Source organism: Propithecus coquereli, unplaced genomic scaffold, assembly GCF_000956105.1.
Source record: "Propithecus coquereli isolate 6110/MARCELLA unplaced genomic scaffold, Pcoq_1.0 Scaffold44, whole genome shotgun sequence".
Classification (NCBI taxonomy): domain Eukaryota; kingdom Metazoa; phylum Chordata; class Mammalia; order Primates; family Indriidae; genus Propithecus; species Propithecus coquereli.
In genome coordinates this window covers 10,096,622-10,122,831 of record NW_012150174.1, presented here as the reverse complement: position 1 = coordinate 10,122,831, position 26,210 = coordinate 10,096,622, and the positions used below count along the sequence as shown (strand labels likewise).

The 26,210-nt window shown below is 34.8% G+C and overlaps 1 protein-coding gene across 1 annotated transcript in view; it reads left to right on the top strand.

Annotated features, from left to right (window-relative positions):
- Positions 1–26,210, top strand: part of IPO7 (importin 7) — a 62,934-nt gene that overhangs the window by 32,347 nt on the left and 4,377 nt on the right. Inside the window, exons 3-22 of the mRNA XM_012654183.1 lie at positions 246–404; positions 3,811–3,967; positions 6,477–6,566; positions 8,584–8,678; positions 8,790–8,874; positions 11,197–11,331; positions 11,996–12,095; positions 12,854–12,930; positions 13,769–13,885; positions 16,830–16,919; positions 17,504–17,669; positions 17,866–18,026; positions 18,786–18,914; positions 21,447–21,513; positions 21,599–21,724; positions 22,207–22,304; positions 23,319–23,414; positions 24,279–24,499; positions 24,594–24,799; positions 25,599–25,805. Of these exons, the coding sequence (XP_012509637.1) occupies positions 246–404; positions 3,811–3,967; positions 6,477–6,566; positions 8,584–8,678; positions 8,790–8,874; positions 11,197–11,331; positions 11,996–12,095; positions 12,854–12,930; positions 13,769–13,885; positions 16,830–16,919; positions 17,504–17,669; positions 17,866–18,026; positions 18,786–18,914; positions 21,447–21,513; positions 21,599–21,724; positions 22,207–22,304; positions 23,319–23,414; positions 24,279–24,499; positions 24,594–24,799; positions 25,599–25,805 (2,582 nt within the window). The remainder of the gene's footprint in view (positions 1–245; positions 405–3,810; positions 3,968–6,476; positions 6,567–8,583; positions 8,679–8,789; positions 8,875–11,196; positions 11,332–11,995; positions 12,096–12,853; positions 12,931–13,768; positions 13,886–16,829; positions 16,920–17,503; positions 17,670–17,865; positions 18,027–18,785; positions 18,915–21,446; positions 21,514–21,598; positions 21,725–22,206; positions 22,305–23,318; positions 23,415–24,278; positions 24,500–24,593; positions 24,800–25,598; positions 25,806–26,210) is intronic.

Here is a 26,210-nt window from a genome sequence, read left to right as displayed (position 1 = left end):
TTGATAGAGATGAAAAATAAAAAACACCTGCATTTGTAACATAGTTGTTGGTTTTCTTTTAAATGATTAGTAACAAGCGGTTTTTGCTAAGTGGCTTATTTTGAATCATCTGCATTCTGTGTACATCCAAATATCAAATGGGCTATTTGAAATTAGGTTTTATATAAACAGCCATTTTTCTTTGTATGAGTTTGCAAAATCTTAGTAGGATTTCTTTCTCCTTACTGTTTATTTTTGACTTTCAGGGTACAGCTTACTACATGCATTCATCACATCATCAAACATGATTATCCAAGCCGCTGGACTGCCATTGTGGACAAGATTGGCTTTTATCTTCAGTCTGATAATAGTGCTTGTTGGCTAGGAATTCTTCTTTGCCTTTATCAGCTTGTGAAAAATTATGAGTAAGTGTCTCTCAATTCCTGTAGAGTTTTGAGAAGTAGGAAAATTTAAGCCATTTTGAACGTGTAAAATTACATTTGGCATAGATACTAAAATTATTGAATTGTGTTAATTTTAACTTAGTATTTTCTTTTTGAAGTAGTGTTTTTATTGTAATTGTGTAGTTTGTTCTGTTGATGCCACTAAGAAACTCCTGTCCCTGTTTTTCTTAATCGTTGTCTTTTTATCTGTGAAGTTGGGCTCCTCAATAGGTGCTGATAAAAGGCCTTCAGATAAGGAGTTTTTTTTTAATGTGAAGGTGATCAGAGTACATTGAGCATCAGAGCTCTTTATTCTGGCTTTCTTTCTGGATTTTTATCTTAATCTGGGTTCTTGATAAACTTGTAGAACCTACCTCTAATTCTTTAAGAATATGTTGAAATTTCATGTGATCAGTGTGTTTTGGGGAATTTACAATGCCTATTTCATTGTTTGCATATTTGAGCAAATTATGTTTTTCATATAGGTAATTAGGGTCAGTAGGAAAGATTTTAGGCCAAGGGATCATTTTAGATCTGGATTTAGGGATCAGGAAAAAAAAATCTAACCTGGAAAGTTGAAGTATGGCATTAGGAGTGGTAACCCAAATGCTGAAGGGATTTTCTCTTAAGTGTGTGGTGAAAGTAATGAAATTGATAGGCACTTGAAAGTTTTGATGTGGAAAAATTATGAGAAAGGCATAAGGAAAACTTTTATACCATGTTGGTGACTTTATTTCCAGTCCTAACAGCTACACAGATGCCATTGTGAGCCCTCTAGTTCTGGGACTTGTAGTTAGCCTCCAATACCCTCTTTGGGTCCCATCTCAAAGTAGCTGATGAACTACTGCTTTTGTTCTGAGCAGGAGAGAAATACACCATTTACAGCATTAGTACTGGTGTTTTCTTGTGTTCCCACCAGCTACCCATCTTTCTGCTAAGGAATGTTCCAGCTGTTGCTCCAACCTCTGTCAGAGTGCCAGTTGTTGTAGTTCTGGTAAGTGAGTGACTGAAATTAGAGAGAATGAAAACAGTAAGTTGTCAATGTCATTGAGGAAGTTCTAATCTCTCCTGTCCTATAATCTTAGCAGGAGAGAATGTGACAGGGATTTTTAAATGGGAGATATAGGAGGCTGCTACAATATTTGAATTTCAGTTCATTTTCAGCTAGTGTTTGATTGTGGAGCACAAGGTATTCACAAGGGATCTGTGTGGACTGAAATAGTTCTAAGAAAATTTATGGAGAAATTAGAATTTGTGGTGGTCTTCAGGAGCATGGATCCTCAGGCAATGCTTGTCAGTTAAAGGAGCACAGAAGGAGCATTTGAAGAGGAAGGTGTGTCACATCATATGGAGTAGTATGAACAAAGAAAGGTACAGAGGTGGAAATGCGAGACACTGTCTTTAGTGGATAGTGAGGAGATCACTTAATGATATTGATAATTGCTGGTGAGAGGTTAGGGATAATGGGACTGGTAAATTGGGACCATGTTAAAGAAGGTTTTGAATGCCACAATGAGAAATTTGAATGTGATCTTTTAGATACTGAGGAACCACTGAAGATTTTTTTTTAAACAAAAAAGCGAGACTAGTATTTAAGGATTTTCTGAGTATGGTTCACCAGTTTGACACATCACAGCCCCCTGGTAGCAGACTTTTATTAGTGTCACATTTTCATACTTTCGGAGACTTTTAAGTCTTAGGGAATGGTAATATGTTTGGTAGTATAAATTACTTTCATATTCATTAGCTTAGATTAACAGCTAGCACCACTCAACTCCCAGTCCACTATTCAGTGTAGTGAGGGAGGTAGGAGAGAAGAATGTCTAACATGGAATGGGTGGGTAGTCACACTCTTTTGGTGAGCGTGATCACCTGAGATGTGTAAATGGAAAGAGCTGCATAATATAGTTCTCACTTTTAGTGTTAAAAGGGAATTTTATCTGTAATTATTATATAAAGTTTGTGTAATCAGATTGCAGAGTGCAATTTGCTTTCTTTTATAAATTGTTACTATTTTATTGACTCAAAGAAAGGTACAGATAAACTTTTAGATGTATGTTAGGTATAATTTCTTAGCACATGAAAGTAATACTTAAAATAATCTGCTAGTTAATTGTGTTAATAGCCTTAACAATCATTAGTGTGAACATTTCTCTTGGTGTTTTTTATTCTTGGCAATTTGGTTCTCATTTCACCCAGCAGGAAAAAAACATCCAGCTTTTGAAGAGAGTCTACCTTTATCTTTTTAAAATGTACTCAGATACTCAATTCTTAAGTATATTTTCTCCCTTAAAGAAGGAGGGTACCAATAAATAAAACTGAGATCTGCTGTGGAAAACCAATTTAAAGCAGTTTAGATAATCATCTGTTGCAAAAAGATAAGCTGTGGCTTTTAGAATAATGATTTCTATAACATGTAGTTTGTATTTGCAAATCCACAAAATTTGCCTATTGACTCCTTAATAATGGAAGCTAGAGTTACTTTTCCATAGTTGTAACCTATAAATTCGATTATTGTTATTTTTTAACAAACCAACAGATCTTTTAACAGTATTGTTAAAATGTTAACAGTATATGAAAAAATATCTCAGTTAGGTCAGCAATTCTTTATCCATAATCTCTATGCAAAATGGAATTCAGAACTCAGATTTGTTTTGGATTTTAGAAGGGTAGTAAGGTTCACATAATACATGTTATGTAACACTACTATTGACATCTGTAGCAAGCACCTAGTAGCTGAACACATTGTTATATCTGCTATAAAATATGTGAATATTGACCCCAAATGGGGTAAATGAAGATCATAAATAGCCTGTTGAGGTCATGTTTTGTTGCCAAATGGGTTATAGAACTTCTGGATTATGATGCTTTTAGAAATAAAATATTTTCTGCTTTGTACATGCCATTTCTGCCTCAATGCTGTTGGTATGTAAATTACTTAAGGATAGTAGTATATAATCAATTTATTTATTCATCAACTGCTACTATTTAAAAGCCTGGTTATTGTGCCGCCTCATTTGTATCAGTATTCATTGCATAGTGGTTAAGAGGGCAGACTCTGGATTTTAGCTGCTTAGGTTCATGCTTAGATGTGTAATACTGGGAAAGATAGTTAATTTCTGTGCCTCAGTTTCCTCAACTGTAAAATTGAGGATACTAATGGGGGCCTTGAAGATTATTGACCTCATAATAAATGTTCAAAAACTATTAGATATTGAGGTTTTATTCAATTTGCTTTTTTGCGTGGTTTTCTTCCAGAGTAGGTTTTCCTTTTTTCAAACTGGTTAGGAAGTATTTGATTATATTTGTGGAAATAAACAGGTAGTTTAAATATATAAAATTGTGGAAATAAATTCTTACAGAATTAGTTTGTTATTCCCACCCAAAGGTATAAGAAACCAGAGGAGCGGAGTCCATTGGTAGCAGCAATGCAGCATTTTCTGCCAGTTCTAAAGGATCGTTTTATCCAGCTTCTTTCTGATCAGTCTGATCAATCTGTCCTTATCCAGAAACAAATATTCAAGATCTTCTATGCTCTTGTTCAGGTAAATTTTATAAAGCAGATTTTATGTATAAAATGTTAGTCTGTCATTTACCACATTAAAAATTAACAAAGAATTTCAGCATCTGAATTAATTACATTTGAAAAGCTAGATTAAGTGGATGATTTGATAGAAATTGCCAAAATTATAAGTCTAAACAAGCATACTTCCCCAAATACATAAAAAACTCTAATAAATCTTAAATTGTAAAGGGGCAATGTCCAGTTCTCTTAAACCATCCAGCACAACAAAATTAGTAATTTTTTTTTTATATCTCTTACCTTAATTTATGAGTCTGAAAACCAGTTACTCGATTACAGTTGAAATCTAACACATACTCTGATATGCAAAACATACATAGATTGTCCTAATAAATATAAAACCTACTCTATACTTGACATAAAAGTACTAACTCTGTGGACTTGACTGGCACACAGTAATGGATTTCATCATTTCTGTATACTGTTCTAAATTATTCTGGGATAAAAGATACCCACTAAGGAAATGGTTGGGTCTGTATTCTCAGTGTAATATAATTACTTATAGAACAGATTTTTTGGTTAGGATTTAAATTCTGGTTCTTTTTGTACCATGTCGCCATAGAAGGATTTGTCTCATTTACTAACATCTTGATTCAAGTCACACTGTTACTTCTGAAAACCTCATTTAAATAGATCTGCATCTTTACTTCTGTAAGATTGTAGCTGACTTACTCCATTGCTTGGTTGAATTTTGCATGTCTTTGCTAGATCTTTAAAGATATCTCCCAATCTGATTCTAAGGATACTTTAATGCTATTCTATTGGATCCTTATATAATTCTTTGTTAAGTAATTTCAATATGCAGTATCTATAGTCTTTTCATATTTTTTCTAATTGGTAGGATCGTAACTTTTAGATTAAAATAATTCTTTTTGAAAATTACCCTAGGGCACAGGACAACATGAGTATTTATCTTCTCAACTCATTCTTTGAGACTAGCATATCCTGCTATCAAAATATTACCCTGTCTCACTTGCGAAAATAGATGTCCTAAAATCCTAAATTGATTTTTTTTTCTTTTTAGGAGTCAGCAAACTTGTTTTAATATACACAAATATAGTCACATTCCAGTGTAACAAATATCCCTTCTTCTTCTTGAACCACAAGAGAACTTTACCTGGAGACTCTCTCTATAGAGAGTCCAGCCTTGGCAGTCTTCACAGATGACCCCCAACAGGGGGCACTGTTAGGATATTGATTTTACTATCCTACTGAAAGGTAGGATTTATCCCAGGAATGTAAGAAGGGGTCAACAGTAAGAAATTTTGGCTGGGCATTGTGGCTCACACCTGTAATCCCAGCACTTTGGAAGGCCGAGAGGGGAGGATTGCTTGAGCCCAGGAGTTTAAGACCAGCCTGGGCAACATGGTGAGACCCCTGTCTCTACAAGAAAAAGTTAAGTGGACGTGGTGGCATAGCCATGTAGTCCTAGCTGCTAGAGTGGCTGAGGTGGGAAGATCACTTGAGCCTAGAAGTTTGAGGCTACCCTGAGCTATGATGATGCCACTGTACTCTAGCCTGGTGACAGAGCGGTACTCTATCTCAAAAAAAAAAAAAAAAGAAGGAAAGAAAGAAAATTGAGCTGGGTGTGCTGGTATATGCCTATAGTCCCAGCTACTCTGGAGCTGAGATGGGGGGATCCTTGAGCCTAGGAGTTTGAATCTAGCTTGGACAACATAGGGAGACAACATCTAAAAAAAAAAAAAAATTAGTTTTTGTGATTAATGCTTATATCACATTAAAAGAGACCTGTAACCATCTTTATGATGTCCAATAAAGCATTTGATAAAATTAATAACCATTTCTGCTTTAAGAAAAGAAAACAGGCTGGGCATGGTGGCTTATGCCTGTAATCCTAGTACTCTGGGAGGCCAAGGCGGGCGGATTGCTTGAGCTCAGTAGTTCGAGACCAGCCTGAGCAAGAGTGAGACCCCATCAGTACTAAAAAACAAAATAGAAAAACTAGCCAGGCATGGTGGCACACTCCTGTAGTCCCAACTACTTGGGAGGCTGAGGCAGGAGGATGGCTTGAGCCCAGGAATTTAAGGTTGCAGTGAGCTACAATGACACCACTGTACTCTACCCAGGGCAACAGAGTGAGACTCTGTCTCGCGAATAATAATAATAATGATGATAATAATAGTTAATAAATACATACATACAAACAGCTGTTAGAAACCTAGAATACAAATTTGCTTAACTTGATAAAAGGTGTTCACTAGAAATCCATGGTAAATATCATACCTTATGGTGAAAATAAGATATAATCCCAATAATGGGAATACAACAAGGATGCCCATGGTTACTTCCAGTGTTTACCATTGTAGATAACTAACCAAAGAAATTTATTTGTGTGCTAAAAGCAGGAAATGTGGATTGCATAAAATACTTTTGGTATTGTGAAGAGTAAAAAGTAAATGGGATTTTCTTTAGTAAGGATTTAAAAATATTAATTCTTGATTTTTACTTAGTATACACTACCACTGGAGCTGATAAACCAACAGAACCTGACAGAATGGATAGAAATTTTAAAGACTGTTGTGAACAGGGATGTACCTAATGTAAGTTTCTGTGTGCTTTCTTAATATTATTAAATATAAATATTTAGTGATCTTTTGAGTATTTCACTGGTATTTCCTGTAACATTCTTGATAAACTTTTAAGATTTGTGATGTATTTTTTCTAGGTATAGAGACACTTTTCTATTTGTTTACATAAGTGCATACATCAAGTAAAAAATTGTGAAGGGTTATTTCATTTATTATTGGTCAAGTGCTTGTGTGTATCTCTTTATTTCGTCCCAATTCTTCTGTGTCTTTTCATTTCTTAACCAAATTAGGAGCACATAACTAGATTTTAGCTTAATAATTTATGCCCATGAACAGAGGAAGAATTTGATTTAAAGGTGGCCAAACTTGTAGTTATGTAATTTTTTTAAAATAACTTTATTGAGATAAAACTTACGTGCCATAACATTTACCCTTTCAAGCATACAACTCAGTGGTCTTTAGTACAGAGTGGTCCAACTGTGTTGTTTATTACATTTAATCACAATTTTAAATTACCGTATTTTTCTTTAAAATCTAGTTTTCTAGAGAGAGGAATTTACAAGTTCTTAATATCTAGTGTGTTTTAAGTGCTATTATATACCTTATTTAATCCTCAAAAAAAAATCCTTCTGAATTTTATTTTAAACTTAGATATTGGAGAGTTATATAATTTATCCAATGTGATATTATTAGTGGCAAAGGCGAGACCAATTTCTTGTGTTGTAGTTTATTGTTTACTTTTTTTAGATTTTTTTCAAAAAAATTTAAAACAATGCAGAAAAAATAAATAGAACATTTCTCCTACTTGACGGGAAACTAGTTTGGCATGTATTTTTCTGTACACATTTAGTAGGTATAAAATATAACTTTTAAAGTTCTCATACATACTCTGTACCTTTTTGTGTTATAGTTTATACTCAGTAACATGCACAAGTTACAAGTAAACAGTTCAATGAGTTATTAAATTATGTGAATGTTTACTCAAGGCTGGTTCTAGTCATCTCTGCCATCATTGTTCTCATTTCTTGCACAGTAGATTTTGCCTGTTGTAGAATTTAATAAGTAATCTTTTGTTTCTGGCTTCTTTCACTTACTGTATTTGTGAGATACATTCATGTTATGTAGTGATAGTTTATTCCTTTTTATTGCTGAGTGATATCTCATTGTATGAATATACCACAGTTTCTGTATACCGTCATACATTGATGGATATCTGGGTGGTTTTCACTTTTTGAGTATTATAGATAAAGCTATGAACATTGTTCTGTGTCTTTTTGTGATCATGTGTTTTCACACTCTTGCATAAATACCAAAGAATGGAATTGGCTCATAGAGTAGGTGTATGTTTAACTTTGTAAGTAACTTCCAAAGTGATTGCCAAAGTGATTGTAGCATTGCTCTCACTGGCAATGGATGAGAGTTTTCAGTTGCTCTGTATTTTCACTTCCTTATCCTAACTTAAAAATATGTCATGGATGTCTTAGGTCAGTGTATGGTGAACCACTTCCTTCTTTTAATGGTTGTATAGTAGTCTTGTATGGACATTGCATAGTTAAACATTTCCTCATTAATGAATGTTTAGGTCCCTGGCAATTTTTCACTATTACAAATAGTATTGAAATGAATATTCTCATACATATATCCTTGTGCATTTATACTGATATACCTGGAATTAGATTTCTGAAATGGGGTTTCTCATGCCCTTTCCATTATGAACTATACTGATTTTGATTAAGCTATAATTATGGCCTTGACTTTATATTCTTTAGATCTTGACTAAAATGTTTGGTTTTAAGTTTTTATAAAAATTTTAAAAAGCATATCTTTTGCAATCAAGTAGTGAAGCAGTGAGGACGCCTCTTAGATTTAAATAAGGGTTAATATTTTTCCACATGTAACCTTTTATCCAAGGTTAGAAAGGCCAACATTGAAGGAGCATTCACATTTCTGTGAATCTGTTCTTAACCTCATACTGTTCCACCTACATTGTATCATCTTGTGCTATCATTAAATAAATGTCTCTTTAAAGGAAACACTTCAAGTTGAAGAAGATGATAGACCTGAGTTACCATGGTGGAAATGTAAGAAGTGGGCTTTACATATTTTAGCAAGGCTTTTTGAAAGGTAATCTCCTATCTATATATGATGATTTAAATTTATTTTTTAAGCTTTTGCTTTTATAAATGTTGGTATAAAGTATTATAAAGAAACAATGGACATTTTAATGTATTTTAGATATGGAAGCCCTGGCAATGTTTCTAAAGAGTATAATGAATTTGCTGAAGTATTCCTGAAGGCATTTGCTGTTGGTGTCCAGCAAGTAAGTGTAAGATAGTTTTTCTAAGTAGAAACATAACATCTTTAAGTTAATTTCTGTCTTCTCAAGAGTGTTTGTTTGAACTCTGTAGCAGTTCTTATTTTTTTTGGTCTTAAGTTATTGAGGACATCAGTGGGCTTTCATTTATGTGGGTTATACCTAGTGACACTTGACATGTTAGAAATTAAAACAAAATTTAAGTTATTTCATTTAAAAGTAATAAATCCATTATAACATTTTTTCTAATGTCTGCCTTAATAAAGACAGCTGGATACTCATTTTTCTGCATTCAGTCTGTTTTGTTTTGGTTGACATAAAGAAAATTTGGCCTCACAGGGATGAAGTTAGAACAGGGATGAGTATTTTATTAGACTTTTCAGATAATTATGTAAATTCTTTGATATTACACTGAAATTGGACAATGGTAATTTCTTTAAAGTTAATTGCAATGTGGAATTTGAAACCATACAAACAAACATTTTGCATTGTTACATTAAAAGTCATTGGTCTGTACTGCACTTTGAATGAAACTTTTATTCATACATGATTTTGAAACATCCTGCATTGATCATTTTGAAAATGTTGACTCATTGAGTTAATGCAGATTTTCCAAATGTTTATACATTTCATTATGCAATTTAAAAAGACCAGCAGAGGTGGCTGACACCTGTAATCCCAGCACTTTAGGAGGACAAGACAGGAGGATCACTTGAGACCAAGAGTTCAACAGCCTGGGCAACATAGCAAGACCCCATCTCTACAAAAACTTTAAAAATTAGCCAGGCGTGGTGGTGTGTGCCTGTAGTCCCAGCTACTGTGGAGGCTGAGGCTTCAGCCCAGGAAGCTGCAAAGAGCTATTATGCCACTGCCCCCTAGCCTGGGTAACAGAGCAAGACCTTCTCTTAAAGAAGAAGAAAAAAAAGAAAATCACATTTGTTAAGGTCACCACCAGTCTCATCAGAAATATATTTAAATATTGGAAAGCTTTCAGGCTAATCATGGTGATCTAAACATTCCAGAATTCTAATTTTTGCTTGAAAACTCAAATTTTAACACCAATAACATACTGTCAGCTATTTCTTTGACGTGACAGGCCCATTTAATTCATTTTTGAGAAAAAAATCTATCACATGCATAAGTCTAAATAACCATTATTTGTCTATCAGTTGTTCTTTCATGGAATAAGTTACAATTTCAGCTTACAACTCAGTCTCACAAGTGCTTTTCTTCCAACCATTGTCCTTTGGTATGTAGCTGAGGGCTATGTATATACGTCTCAATTCAATCATATTTTTTTTAGGTTCATTAAGGACATTCTTATTTTTTTTTTTTGAGACAAAGTCTCACTCTGTTGCCTGGGCTAGAGTGCCGTGGCTTCAGCCTAGCTCACAGCAACCTCAAACTCCTGGGCTCAAGCGATCCTACTGCCTCAGCCTCCCGAGTAGCGGGGACTACAGGCATGTGCCACCATGCCCAGCTAATTTTTTCTATATATATATGTATATATTTAGTTGTCCAGATAATTTCTATTTTTAGTAGAGACGGGGGTCTCGCTCTTGCTCAGGCTGGTCTCGAACTCCTGACCTTGAGCGATCCGCCTGCCTTGGCCTCCCAGAGTGCTAGGATTACAGGCGTGAGCCACCGCGCCCGACCCATTAAGGACATCCTTAAGGAAAACTTGTTCTATAATTATGTGGCTGTAAAGAATACAGTGACTTTAGTTTCATACCCCTTGATTCACATTAGGCACCAGAAGTTTTACCACCATTGCTTTCATACCGTTGATGCAAATGTCAACGCAGTAAAAAAACAAAAAAGGCAAATAACATCTTAGCATTATTATAAAAATAGCTTTAACCTAGTAGACCCCCTGAAAGAGTCTTGGGCACCACCAGAGATATATAGACTACACTCTGAAAGTCGATATTCTGAAACACGAATTAGAATTAGAACTCTTGGCATATGCTAAATAGGGTTGACTGCTTTGGGTAAGGTTTTCCTAGAAGATGACTTTAACAAGATAGGGCTATCTCATAATAGTGTGGTTTGTTTAATAATAGGTAGCATATGGTTTTGTCTTCTCTTTATTCTTAATTTGAAACTAGTCCTTTGACACAGTATTATTTCAATTTGTTGTTTAAATATTTTAGGAATAAATGTGGGTCACTAGCACCTAATTTTTAAAATTATATATTTCTAAAAGAGTGTGGTTGTTATTTTTTGATGATGACTTGGGTATTAAGTGTGTCAGCTGTTTTTACTGGCTCGTAAGTGGTTAAAATTTCTATTCGAACTTTGGTTTTTGATAGAACATTTTTTTCAAAGGTTTTATTGAAGGTGTTATATCAGTACAAGGAGAAGCAATATATGGCTCCTCGAGTTTTACAACAGACATTAAATTATATTAATCAAGGAGTTTCCCATGCCCTCACCTGGAAGAATCTGAAGCCTCATATACAAGTAATAATTTTCTATCTTAAAAAGTTTTTCTAGCCAGTATAATAGAAATAGCATGAAGTGCCATAAAGATTGAAAACTTGCATGTTTTCTTGAGTTGTATTACTTAGTCTTGTTCTGGTGATGGTTTTGAGAGTATAGCAGAAAAAGGAGATATAACACTGACATAACGTTCTAAGAGGTATTTTGTGAATATTCAGCTTATTTTTTAATCTTAAATTGTAATCTTCAAACTTACATTAAAGTTCTTATTATTGGATTGTGATTAGTTAACATTTATCATGTGATTTGGTGTAGGCAAGGGACTTCATTTCACCAGATTAGTTTCCAGAATAATTGACTTATCTGCTATTTCTATAAGTAATTTATTTGCTTTATTTAGACCTGTAGAATTTGATAGGCTAAAATTTTATATTTTCTCATGATACCTGTTTGCTACTTATTAATATGTATATATGTCTTATTTTATAATTACTTGCTATAGAGAGAGGGTAAGAACATGCAGCGTGAAAGTTGATCTGTGAATGCAGTAAATGCATTGCTGAAGTTTGGTATTAAGCTTTAAGATACATATTACAGGGTTATGTGTGTTTTAATAGTTAAAGGAAATCTGAAAGTTTAAATTTGAAAACTGAAGGCTGTTACTTTCTTAACTTTTAAATTGCAGGGCATTATCCAAGATGTTATTTTTCCATTGATGTGCTATACAGATGCTGATGAGGAACTTTGGCAAGAAGACCCTTATGAATACATACGCATGAAGTTTGGTAAGGAAATTTCACTTTTTTAGAAACAAAATATGTCAGTAGTTAAGGTTAGAGTGGTTGTGTATAGCCACCCTAGGGGGTATTATGGCCTTAGCTTTGGTACTGAAAAACCTTCTTTGTTGTTTTAATGTAATTTATCCCTTGTTTAGATTTTTTGGGGACTATTCATTAACTATGGCATTTGAGAATGATAATCTTATTTTTAGCAGACACAAATACAATAGTGTTCTTAAGTTATGATTGTTGAATGTGCTTTTGGCATATGCCAAAAATGTTATATATTCAATAAGTGACTCAGTTATATTTTTGGATCCCATGTCAGTCATCATATGTGTGGGAATTGAGAAGACACGCTGGAAGCTAGAGTCACAAGGAGTCCCTGCAGGGAACTAAAGAACTGTAATTTGTCTAACGTTTTGTATTAGTCTTTCTTCCTACCAGAATCTTCTGTATGTTTTGTAATTTGTATTTCTGTGACCCTATTCTGAGAATTCTCACAGTAGTAGTGTTTGTATGAAAGAAAATTATTAGAGGTATTGGTGGATTAACTGAACGTGTAATTTGTACAGAAAAGACATGGAATTAGGCTTTTGCAAAATTATATGGCGATATGGATTCATTTTCATACCTTATATGATGTTTTGGCACATTTTTTAATGCCTTGTTTTTTAACGAGCATCATTTGTAAACTATGTAATGTGAAAATATTTGGTGAAAAAATTGCTGTTTTCTGTCTTAATTTTAAATTTATTCTCTAGATGTGTTTGAAGATTTCATTTCTCCTACCACTGCTGCCCAGACACTTTTGTTTACAGCCTGTAGTAAGAGGAAAGAGGTAGGTTATTAAACGTATAGATAATTTTTGCTATATTATTTAAAATTTATTCAAATATACACTCAGGGCTGGACGCAGTGGCTCACGCCTGTAATCCTAGCACTCTGGGAGGCCAAGGCGGGAGGATTGCTTGAGCTCAGGAGTTCCAGACTAGCCTGAACAAGAGTAAGATCCCGTCTCCACCAAAAAGAAAGGAAAAAAAAAATCCATCCGGACATTGCAGTGCGCCTGTAGTTCCAGCTACCCAGGAGGCTGAGGCAGAAGGATTGATTCAGCTCAGGAGTTGGAGGCTACAGTGAGCTATAGTGATGCCACTGCACTCTACCCAGGGCAGTAAAGTGAGACTCTGTCTCAACAACAACAAAAAAAACCAAGGCAACTGAGCACCCCTCCTCACACCCCTCCATCCCTTTATATTTAAAAAAAAAAAAAAAAAAGACACATATACACTCAGTTTTAAATGTTAGCAATGTAAGTCGTTTTGTTGGTATTTTTCCTTGTTTGTTTAAGGCAGAGTCTCGTTCTGTCACCCTAGGTAGAGTGCAATGATGTCATTATAGCTCATTACAACCTTAAACTCAGCCTCAAGGGATCCTCCCGTCTCAGCCTCCCGGGTAGCTGCAATACAGGTGCCCACCACCATGCCTTGCTAATTTTTCCTATTTATGGTTGAGACAAGGTCTCGCTCTTGCTCAGGCTGGCCTCCAACTACCGGTCTCAAGCGATCCTCCTGCCTCCACTTCCCAAAGTGTTAGGATTACAGGCACCTGGGCTGTTAGTATGTTTTTTAAGGATTTTGGGATAGCCAATAAAGTAGTACTTTTCTCTTTTAATTTAGGTATTGCAAAAGACTATGGGATTCTGTTATCAGATTCTAACAGAACCAAATGCTGATCCTCGAAAAAAAGATGGAGCCCTGCATATGATTGGCTCTTTAGCCGAAATACTTCTGAAGGTATTTCTTCTTTTGCATATATACGTATATGTGTGAGTGTACAAGTAGTTTTATAAAATTAACAGCTTTATCAAGATCTAATACATAAACCATGCAATTTGCCCATAAAGTTTACAACTCAGTGGTTTTTAGATTATTCACGGAGCTGTACAAGCATCACAGCTCCAAAACATTTTCATGACCCCCAAAAGAAACCCTGTACACGTTAGCATTCACTCCCTGTTTCACCTCAAATCACGCAGCCATAGACTACCTGTAATCTTCATTTGTGTCTATGGATTTGTTTTTGCTGGACGTTGCATATAAATGGAGCAATATATAATATGCGATCTTTCATTTATTGTAATGTTTTCAAGGTTTATCCATGTGATAGTATGTGTCAGTACTTCTTTTTATTGCCAAATTTTATTTCATTGTATTAATATACCACATTTTATTTATCCATTTGTCAGTTGTTTATACTTTTTGCCTATTACGAATAATGGTGCTGTGAACATTCATGTACAAGTTTTCACGTGGACATACGTTTTCACTTCTCTTGCGTGTATACTTAGAAGTCTAAATTGCTGCTCATATTTTGAGAAACCACAACTGTTTTCCAAAGTGGATGCACCATTTTTTATTTACACCAGCACCATTTTATATTTGCACCAGCATTTTATATTCGAGGGTTTCAGTTTCACTGCATCCTCACCAGTACTTGTTATTTTCTTTTTGATTATAGCTATCTTAGTGAACATGAAATAGTATCTCATAGTGGTGTAGGTTTGCATTTTCTTGATGGCTAATGATGAGAATCTTTAAGCTTATTGTCCATTTTGAATATCTGCTTTAGAGAAATGTCTGTTCAAATTGCCCATTTTTAGTTGGGTTGTCTTTTTATTATTGAATTGTTAGAAATATTTATATATTTTAGATGCTAGGACCTTTTCAGATATCTGATTTGCAAGAATTTTCTGTCATTCTTAAGGTTATTTTTTTCACTTTCTTGATGGTATCCTTTTGATAAGATTTTAATATGTCTAATTATTTTCTCTTGCTTCTGCTTATGCTGAAAGTACTTTTATTGTGCGAGTTATCTTTACATGTTGCAAGATATTGTAAAATAGTGTTTTTCTTCTCAGTGTTCATCTTGAAGGCAATTTATAAACATGAATGCTTCCGTTTTTAGTTTAGACACATCATGCTTTTGTCACAAATTTTATAGTAAAGAATGACTGGATTAGATTTTTGTTTAGAAATCTCAAGTGTGTATGTTGTGTTTGACTTAATAAGTAAGATCTGAAATTTGTTTTCACTTTGAAGTAAAGGAAATATTTAGTCATTATACCTTCCCACTACCACAAACCTTGCTTTGTTGAATTGGTCACATTATTTTGTGTGTATATTGTATCTTTTCTTTTTTTTAGGGACAGAGTCACACTCTGTCCCCTGAGCTGGAGTGCCGTGGCATCAGCCTAGCTCACAGCAACCTCAAACTCCTGGGCTCAGGTGATCCTCCTGCCTCAGCCTCCTGAGTAGCTGGGACTATAGGCACCCGCCACCACACCTGGCTAATTTTTCTATTTTTAGTAGAGGTGGGGTCTCACTCTGGCTCAGACTGGCCTTAAACTCCTGAGCTCAAGTGATCCTCCCGCCTCAGCCTCCCAGGGTGCTAGGATTATGGGTGTGAGCCACCAGCCCCAGCCTGTACATTGTATCTTTCAGCTCTTTTTGTTTGTTTTTTTCGTGTGTGTTTTTTTGAGACAGAGCCTTGCTCTGTCACCCAGGCTAGAGTGCTGTGGCGTCAGCCTAGCTCACAGCAACTCACAGCAACCTAAAACTCCTGAGCTCAAGCTATCCTCCTGCCTCAGCCTCCCGCGTAGCTGGTGCTACAGGCACGCACCACCATGCCCAGCTAATTTTTTCTATTTTTAGTCTTGCTTTTGCTCAGTTTGGTCTGGAACTCCTGACTTCAGGTGATCCTTCAGCTTCGGCCTCCCAGGATGCTAGGATTACAGGCATGAGCCACGGTGCCCAGCCTTCTTTCAGCTTTTCTATACCTGTCCAACCATCCTCTTAGGTTACAAAGTATAAATTAAAGACATTCTAATTATTTGTTGTATAGAAGTCTGGGACTCTTAAGTGAGTTCTCATAGTACATTGACATATTTTGTTTATCTATCCTTGTTCTTCACCAAGCTTCCCTTAATGCTAACGTCTTATATAGGCAGGCACAATTATCAAAACCAGGAAATTAATTTTGATATGATATGATCAAGTAATCTATAAACCTTTTTCAAATTTCTCAAGATTTCCCACTAATGTCCTTTTTTTGGTCCATGATCCAGTCCAGGATCCCACATTGCATTTCGTTGTTTTGTCTGTAGTCTTCTCCAGTTTTGTAAGTGTTGATATGTAAATGTTTTGTATTTTTAATGTTGATTTAATGAACACTTCTATAAAGCTTGTTACCACTTAGAAAATACTCAACTTTAAGATTAATGAAAGTGTCTTTTTACTTTTTTTTTCCTGATTCCATTTTGATGGAGAGAGTGTCTTTTTAGATATCCCATCTGTTACTTTGAAAGCAGGATTTTTCTCAAGCTATGTTCAGTTAGAAACTTTATAGAGAGTTTTTATCATTATAAAAGTTTCATGAGAAAAAAAAATTGTATAAGTTAAGGAATAAAATTAACCACTCTTTTAATAATTAAACACCATTGCTGTTAAGATTTGCTATAATGGCTTTCTAATGTAAAAACATGGAAAAATGTATTTGAGTGTGTTTTTTTGGGTAAAGTTATAGAATAAGAAATTTGGTTGTGGATTCTTTGGTTCAAAGAATCAGAATAAATGTGTGTTGTGACATGGTAGTCATTTTTAACACTGGAATATCTATTTTCAAATTGAGATAATGGTATATTTGGACTTGTGTCAAAATTATTGTTGTTTATATTTACAGAAAAAGATCTATAAAGATCAGATGGAATACATGTTGCAGAATCATGTATTCCCTCTCTTCAGCAGTGAACTAGGCTACATGAGAGCAAGGGTATGTTTTAAAGCTGTATTAATTTATATATTTATGTCTTGTAGTGAATGACTTTTAAGTTTTTTTTTTAATTGACAATAATTGTACATATTCATGGGGCACATTGTGATGTTTCTACATATATAGTATATGGTGATTAGATCAGGGTAATTATCCATCGCAAATGATTGGTTCTTTAAATTTTATTTTAATAGATTTAGGGGGGTACAAATGGTTTTTTGTTATGAATGACTATGTGGACTTTTATATTGAAACATTTTAGTGTTCACTTTAAAAGCCATAGTTTATTTTAGACTTCTCTTTAATGTAAATCTTTAAATGGCTGTTATAATGTGTGCATAGTTTCTATCTATGACTGGTAGCAGTGTCTGTCTGTGTTTTGCATTCAGATCTTGCTATCCACACAGACGTCATGCAGCCAAAGAGTAACTTGGGATCATAGTACTGGTCTAGTGTTGTCTCTTATGACACATCTACCACTGGCCAGCCTCCAAATTTCCACACACAGAACACTGGGAATAGAGATGAGCTTGGGGAAATTTAGTGTAATGTATCTAAAGTAACTCACTGCATTTTTAAAAAAGGCTTGCTGGGTACTTCATTATTTTTGTGAAGTGAAGTTCAAAAGTGATCAGAACCTTCAAACAGCCTTGGAGCTTACAAGAAGATGTCTTATTGATGATAGAGAAATGCCTGTGAAAGTGGAAGCTGCTATTGCGCTTCAAGTGTTGATCAGCAATCAAGAAAAAGGTAAATGATCTGTATGTCAAGAACAGTAAATGTCTTCACACATAATTATAAAAGGCACAATCCTAGAAATTGGGTACACTTTGTTTTAATGTGAAAGTACTTCTTTTTTACCCTTTGGTGTATGTTGTATCAGGTTTTAAGAAGTTTTAGCTGTTTTGCCCCAAAATTTTTTACTCCTTTTTTTTCTGTCTTACAGCAAAAGAATACATCACACCATTCATCAGACCTGTAATGCAGGCTCTTCTTCATATTATAAGAGAAACAGAAAATGATGACCTTACCAATGTAATTCAGAAAATGATCTGTGAATATAGTGAAGAAGTTACTCCTATTGCAGTAGAAATGACACAGCATTTGGTATGTTTTTAAGCCTGTCATTTATACGAGTATTGTAATTTAGCTCTTAGTATGTTCCAGGTAGTACGTCAAAGTGGCTCACCTTACTTACCTTATAGTAAATAGTTCACAGACCTTACTGTATAGCAAATACTGTACCTTAGCCCTTGACAGATATTTAACTTATTTAATTCTCACACAATCCTATATCTATTCCTATTTCATACAGAGAAAATGTGAGGTATAAAAAGATTAAATAAATTGCCCAAGGTAGACAAGGTAGGAGTGGGATTCATAACTGGGCCTCTGTAGTGTATGTTCTTAACTACTACCTCTGGCTGTAACGTGACTATCTGTGTAGTTGCCTCGAATACTCAAAACGATTGAACTTTACAAAAGACAGCTCAGCAAACTTGTTGATAATTAAATATACCTATATTTGGGCATTGCCAAATGTTAGTAATATTAATGAAGGTATTCATAATATTAATCGCTTTCTTTGCCTTGCCTCATTTAATCCTCACATGGTCTATGAAATCCTCCATATGACATGTCAGGAAAGGTCAAGAGAGGTCAAATAGCTTGTTGAAGGTTACCCAGTGAGTGGCATAGCAGGCTCATTTGATTACAGAGCTCAAGCTTTTACTTATTATTAATCATTTGGAGACATTGATTTATCATGTTATTCCAATGAGAACATTTTAAAAATCAAAAGTCGTAGACCAAAAAGTGTTTATAATGCTTCAGTGACAAACCCGAGTTGTATTCTCTTGAATCTAGGCAATGACATTTAACCAAGTAATTCAGACCGGGCCAGATGAAGAAGGAAGTGATGACAAAGCAGTTACTGCTATGGGAATTCTGAATACAATTGACACACTTCTTAGTGTAGTTGAAGATCATAAAGAGGTAACAAAATGACCCAGTATTGCACAGTTTTTAGGGAATACCAAACCATTTTACAATGACTGTACTATGCTTTTTGGAGGGCTCTAACTTACATAACTCTCTGGTCATCTTGTGCACCTTGATTTTGCTTTTTTTTTTTAAGAGACTCTCTTCCTAGCCCAGGCTATAGTACGGTGGTAGGATCATTCATAGCTCACTTGGACTCCTGGGCTCAAGTGATCCTCCTTGTCTCAGCCTCTTGAGTGGCTAGGACTACAGTTGCGTACCACCACGCCTGGCTAATTTTTTATAATAATTTCTTTTTTTGTAGAGACAGGTCTTGCCATGTTGCCCAGGCTTGTCTTGAACTCCTGACTTCAAGCGATCTTTGTACCTTGGCCTCCCAAAGTACTGGGATTACAGGCATTAGCCACTGTACCCAGTCCTGAGTTTGCCATTTTAAAATATTTCTCTTTTGTAAGGAATAAGATTAGTACCTTATAAATATTTTACATTCTAAAATAATAGATGGACTAGGAACCAAGTATTTGTTTTATGATCTCTTTATCTTGGGGCTTGGGATTTTGGCTCATTGCTTTGTTGACATTCTCAGATCCTGAAGTATGGTGATTCCCAGGAAGATGTATTCTTCCTAGTTTTCATTTTTTAAAAAATTTATTTAAAAAAATTTGGTGAACCATACATGACAAAATTTACCGTTGTATCCATTTTTAGTGTACAGTTCATTAGTATTAAATACATTCACATTGTGCAACCATCAACTTCCTTATTTTTTTCTTTTCCTGTTGTCTTTTGGAAAAGAATTGTAATTATGGATTTTTAAAAATGAAATTATTTAAAACATACAGAAGAATAAAGAACAAAGAAAGATATAGCCATTACCTCTTTTTTGAAAAATTATTTGTAATTATTGTGGCTACATAATATTTGCATACATTTATAGGGTACATTTATCTAACTAATGATATTTTTACACCCATTAACCACCCCACTTTATCCCCTCTCCCCACTGTCCCCATTACCCTTCCCAGCCTCTGGTAACCATCATTCTGTACTCTGTCTTGATGAGGTCAATTGTTTTTAATATTTAGCTCCTACATGTGAGAACATGCAAGATTTGTCTTTCTTTGTTTGGCTTATTTTACTTAATATAATGTAACCAGTACCTCTTAATCACCACTTAAATTTGTTGACATTTTATCATTTTACAATATTTCCTTTAAATTTTATTTCCTTTAAGAAAAACAATTTTAGGCTTGGCATGGTGGCTCATGCCTGTAATGCTAGCCGAGGCAGGAGGATCATTTGAGGCCAGGAATTCGAGACCTGCCTGAGCAACATAGTGAGACCCTGTCTCTACTGAAAATACAAATATTAGCTGGGTGCAGTGGCGGAGGCTAAGCAGGAGAATTGCTTGAGCCCAAGAGTTTGAGGCTCAGGTAGCTATGATAGTGCTACTGCACTCTAGCCTAGGTGACAGAGCGAGCAAGGCCCTGTCTCAAAAAAAAAAAAGAAAGAAGGAAAATAATTTTAGGTAGATGAAATTAAAGCCCTCAGGGAACCACTCTTCTCCCTGCTTACTCCCTTCCCCTAGAAGTAACCACTGTCATGCATTTGATATTTATAATGCTAATATATCTCTTATCCATAAGCAGTGCATTGTTTTCAGATTATCTGCAAGTTGCCTTTTACAGCAAACTAGTAAATAGTCTTTGTATTTTGTGTTATAATTGGAGATAGGCAGGAGCCATAAGCCATCGAGTAGCTACTTTATTTTTAACAGATGAATTGTTTATTCTGTTTGAGGAATTAAAAATGTAATATGTGCTATGTAGTTGAAATGGATGTCTTGCTTCTATATCTGATTAGTAGATATTATATTCCCCCAACCCTTGATCATTCTTACGGCCCTTAGAGATTTGGGGTCCAGCTGAGGACCATACTGACAGTTATAGAGGAATTTATATTTCCTATCAGTCTTGAAGACTTGGAGCCTGAGTTCATATTCCACAGTTCATTATATCTAATTTGAAAAATGGGGGTAGGTTAAGTATTATTGGGATTACTATTAATAGGAACAATGCCTTCCTTCAGGTAATTTCTCTGTAAGTCACAGTGACTTTTCAGTTACATTTGGACTGAATTAATCTATGTTTACACACCAAAAAAATCTATAGGCTTTCTTCAGAATGGTTGTGACTTTTTTATTTTCATAGTAGTTTGAACTTTTCTGGGTTTTTTTTTTGTTTGTTTCATCTCATGCCTTCAAATGGGATTTTATTTTTTTCCTTTCCTTTTTAGGTAAACTAAGCTGGTTATTCCTTGTGTTTTTTTCATTATAATGGTATTTCATTAAATTTCAATCTCAGACTGGCTCACAATTTGATAATATACAAGTCATTTTAAAACAAAGACTTAAAATGATTCAACAGTATTGACTTTATATTTAAGTGTATTGAATTACAGTGTGCATTATTATAGTAATTCATTAAGTGTGCTGCAATTCCATATTATTTTTTTCTTCTCTTTTAGATAACCCAGCAACTTGAAGGAATCTGCTTACAGGTCATTGGTACTGTTTTACAACAGCATGTGTTAGGTATCATACCTCTTATTGCACTAAGAATTTAGTGCTATTTCACATGAGTAAGCATTTTCCTAATGACTAAGTATTTCTCTTTTAGAATTCTATGAAGAGATCTTCTCTTTAGCACATAGTTTGACATGTCAACAAGTGTCTGCACAGATGTGGCAGCTACTACCCCTTGTATTTGAAGTCTTTCAGCAAGATGGCTTTGATTACTTCACAGGTAAGTCAAATCAGTGTGCATATACTTAGGATTTTACACCGATTGTGATTTATTTGTAGCTTTTCATTTGAGCATACACTTTTGAATGTTCCAACTGCTTCATTGTTTGGGTAGGTTATCAGTAGCAGTTAATGCTCAAAGATGACACATGGCATTGATTTTTGTTATGTATTTTGATTTAGTTATTTTAGGTTCGTTCTTCATTAACACACATACCCATACCCCCTCATAGTCTTCTCCATGTAAATGAATGTGTGTGTGTGTATATATAACCTTTATGTTTAACTATATTTAAATATTCACCTTAATAATAGGTTCGTTTCTCCATTTAATTATAAATGAATATATTTTAATTCCAAGTGAGTGTTAGAAACAAAATGATCTCAAAGATTTGCCTTCTTGTTCTAAGTAAATTTTTCAGAAGCAAAGATAAAGCATTTGTATTAGTAAAGATATGTGACTGATGCTTTTTATTAATACAGATATGATGCCCCTTCTCCATAATTATGTAACAGTTGATACAGACACACTTCTGTCTGATACCAAGTATCTTGAAATGATATACAGTATGTGCAAAAAGGTAGGTTATTTTTATATGAGATTTCATGAAGCTACTGCTATAAAATTTATGAAATTGTAGGCTGGGTGCAGTGGCTCACACCTGTAATCCCAGCACTTTGGGAGGCTAAGGTAGAAAGATTGCTTAAGGCCAGGAGTTTGAGACCAGCCTGGGCAACATAGCAAGACCTTATCTCTACCAAAAAAAAAAAAATTATATGGGTGTGGTGATGCATGCCTGTAGTAAGAACCTGTCGCAAAACAAACTAAAATACTTTTCTTATAACAAGAGGTGGAGGATAAATTTCTCCCTACAGTTTGCTTGGGGAGACATACAATTGATCTGGGGTCCATCAGTATCAAAGTCGATATAATCAGTAGCATTTGAATTTCTACCATTATTTGTTGCAGGCCATTAAAAAATGATTTTGCCCTATGAAGTTTTAGACGTGCTTGTCCTTCATTGGTATCTTCCCTTCTGAATACTTAGTCACACAATAATCATCTAGTTATGTTATTTATCATATACTGCCAATTATATTATTTATATCAATACTCTGGGAACAGATACATATCTATACTTCTATTGTTCTTTTTCAAAACCCTTATCTGTACATTTACAGTCTTAATGCTAACTACCACATCAAGTTCCATGTTCTTCATTTCTTGTCTGGAGTTTATAGGGCAACATTTGCTATCAACAGGCTGCCTCCTCCTCCCCTCCCACCCCCACCCACTATTTTTATTTTATGAGACTGGAGAAAACGTTTTTATGGAAATATCAGCTTCTTAGTTTTTCGTAGTTCTTTACTTAAGAGCCAGATATCTTTGAGAAGGGTTAGCTGTTTTAGCTGCCACCTTTGTATGAGAAGTTAGCCGTTGTCAACATGTCGTAGTCCAGAATGGTACCCACAGTCATTCATATTAATTAGAATACCTTAAGTAATACTCAGAGCTTGTACATAGGAAAAGGAAAATGTTTTTCTGATTTAAAGATTTCATGAAGCCTCACTGCAGCTTACATTGTGTCGATCAGGTTCTTACGGGAGTTGCAGGAGAAGATGCAGAGTGTCATGCAGCGAAATTGTTAGAGGTCATCATTCTACAGTGTAAAGGGCGTGGCATCGACCAGGTCAGTGAGGCTAATGAGGCTAATATTTGAAGCTTCAGAGAGGGAATCTTTTTCTTCCACATTTTTTTCTTTTTTGGGCATTTGTTATATATTCTGTACGTTTTTGTTTATTGTGACACCTAGATAACTTTTTAAGTAGTCAGTTTAAAATTTAACCAACATATAGTAATGATCATGTGTTTCATTTATATGGAAATATGACTGCTAAGTTTTATGGCTACTTTGTTATGCAAGGTAAATTTTGCCTTAAGATTTTTGATAGGGGCCGGGCGCGGTGGCTCACGCCTGTAATCCTAGCACTCTGGGAGGCCGAGGTGGGTGGGTCGCTCAAGGTCAGGAGTTTGAGACCAGCCTGAGCAAGAGCAAGACCCCGTCTCTACCAAAAAATAGAAAGAAATGATCTGGACAACTAAAAAAATATATATATAGAAAAAAATTAGCCGGGCATGGTGGCGCATGCCTGTAGTCCCAGCTACTCGGGAGGCTGAGGCAGAAGGATTGCTTGAGCTCAGGAGTTTGAGGTTGCTGTGAGCTAGGCTGACACCACGGCACTCACTCTAGTCAGGGCAACAAAGCGAGACTCTGTCTCAAAAAAAAAAAAAAAAAAGATTTTGATAGGTTTAGTAATTAAATTTCCATGGTCAATTTTAAAGGGAATATTGTGAAACCATAATTGATGTGCCAAGGCAGTAATAGCTCCATGAAGACTTGACTTTTCACTAAAATTAGATTTCCCAGTTGAACAGTAAATACTGGTCATCTAACGGGATGAAAGGGTTGAGGCAACAAATAAGTTAATATGGGTAGGATAGTTAAAATGCTCTTAATTACAGTCTTGGTGTATCTTGCTATCTTTCTTTACAGTGCATTCCCTTATTTGTTGAAGCAGCTTTAGAAAGACTAACAAGAGAGGTTAAGACAAGTGAACTTCGAACAATGTGTCTGCAGGTTGCGATTGCAGCTTTGTATTATAATCCACACCTACTACTCAATACCTTAGAAAATCTTCGTTTCCCTAATAATGTTGAACCAGTTACAAATCATTTTATTACACAGTGGCTTAATGATGTTGACTGTTTCTTGGGGTAAGTGACATAAATTACAATTTTATTTATTATGTTTGCTTTATGAGAAAATCTGCTTATTTAAGAAAAAGGGAAATTAATATATTTTTTTTAGGCTTCATGACAGAAAGATGTGTGTTCTTGGACTGTGTGCTCTTATTGATATGGAACAGATACCACAAGTTTTAAATCAGGTTTCTGGACAAATTTTGCCAGCTTTTATCCTTTTATTTAATGGATTAAAAAGAGCTTATGCCTGCCATGCAGAACATGAGAATGACAGTGATGATGATGATGAAGCTGAAGATGATGATGAAACAGGTAAGAGATTTTTGATGGAAGAAACCAAAACTTATCTACGTAGAAATATCACTGGACTTACCTTGTCTTCTGGTCCTTCTCCCAAAGAAATGTGTGGTCATGGCCAAACGTTTACATTGTTCACTCATTCATAGAAGGACTTCCTTAGACACTTAACATAATGCTTGGTACATGGCACTCAATAGCAAAGGTACACATGTCTTTATAGTAACTATTACAAGATTTATGGTTTTTAATGTTGGCTAAATTTATCCTATCATCTATTAGTGCTAAAAGCTAAGTATGCAGGTACTGTAAAATTAATTAGATGCTGATATATACATTTTACCTATATATAAGACATTGTAGACTACAAGAATGTAAAAATTTTTGTAATGGTTTCAAAATAAGATAGCTGTTCACATTTTTGTTTTTTATCATTTACTAACTTAGCCAGCCTTTTAAAAAAATCTCACAAAAGATTTTGTGGGTATAACTTTATTATTTACTATCAGTATTTGGTTTGGTATACACCATAAGGCCCAAGAGCATACCAACGGCTGAATTTCATAATATGCAATCCTTCTTTAACCTTCTAATACTACAATTATATTAAATCATGGTTGGATTTCTTAGACTTATGAGAATTTTTATTTCTATTTATTGCTGAACATGTATTTAAACACCAATTCCTGGAATTCTTTCTTGCATTTATTTAGTTGTGATTTGTAATTTACTGACAGTGATTGAGATGATTGTCACTTCATTGAGTAAAAAAATATTTCAGTATTGCAAAAGTACCTATTTTATGACTTGGCAGAGGAACTGGGGAGTGATGAAGATGATATTGATGAAGATGGACAAGAATATTTGGAGATTCTAGCTAAGCAAGCAGGTGAAGATGGAGACGATGAGGACTGGGAAGAAGATGATGCTGAGGAGACTGCTCTGGAAGGCTATTCCACAATCATCGATGATGAAGATAATCCTGTTGATGAGTATCAGATATTTAAAGCTATATTTCAAAGTAAGTCAACTTGTTATATGTAGATGCATTTCATTGAATGAATCTCTTCCAGTTTCTGCACCTTAAAACAAAGGGTTTTGGGAGATATCAAACCTAAACCAGAAAAGGATTGTTAGACAAAGTAACAAATTATTTCTAATGTTGCTGTAGAGTTTCTTTGCTCTTTTTTGTTTTGTTTTGTTTTCCGTGGAGTTTCTGAGTATTCTTTTCTCATCCTATTAATTTTGCATTTAGTTTGTAGTAATGAAAGATGCACATCATAGGAAAATAGTGCAGTTTTAAAAAGTTATACAGTGCAATTCCCTGTTTTCGACTTCGGATTCCAGTCTTCCAGCTTTCCTCAGAAGCAACACTCTTACATGTGTATCTCTTTGTTATATGTTAGTGTATTTGTTTATTTTTTTT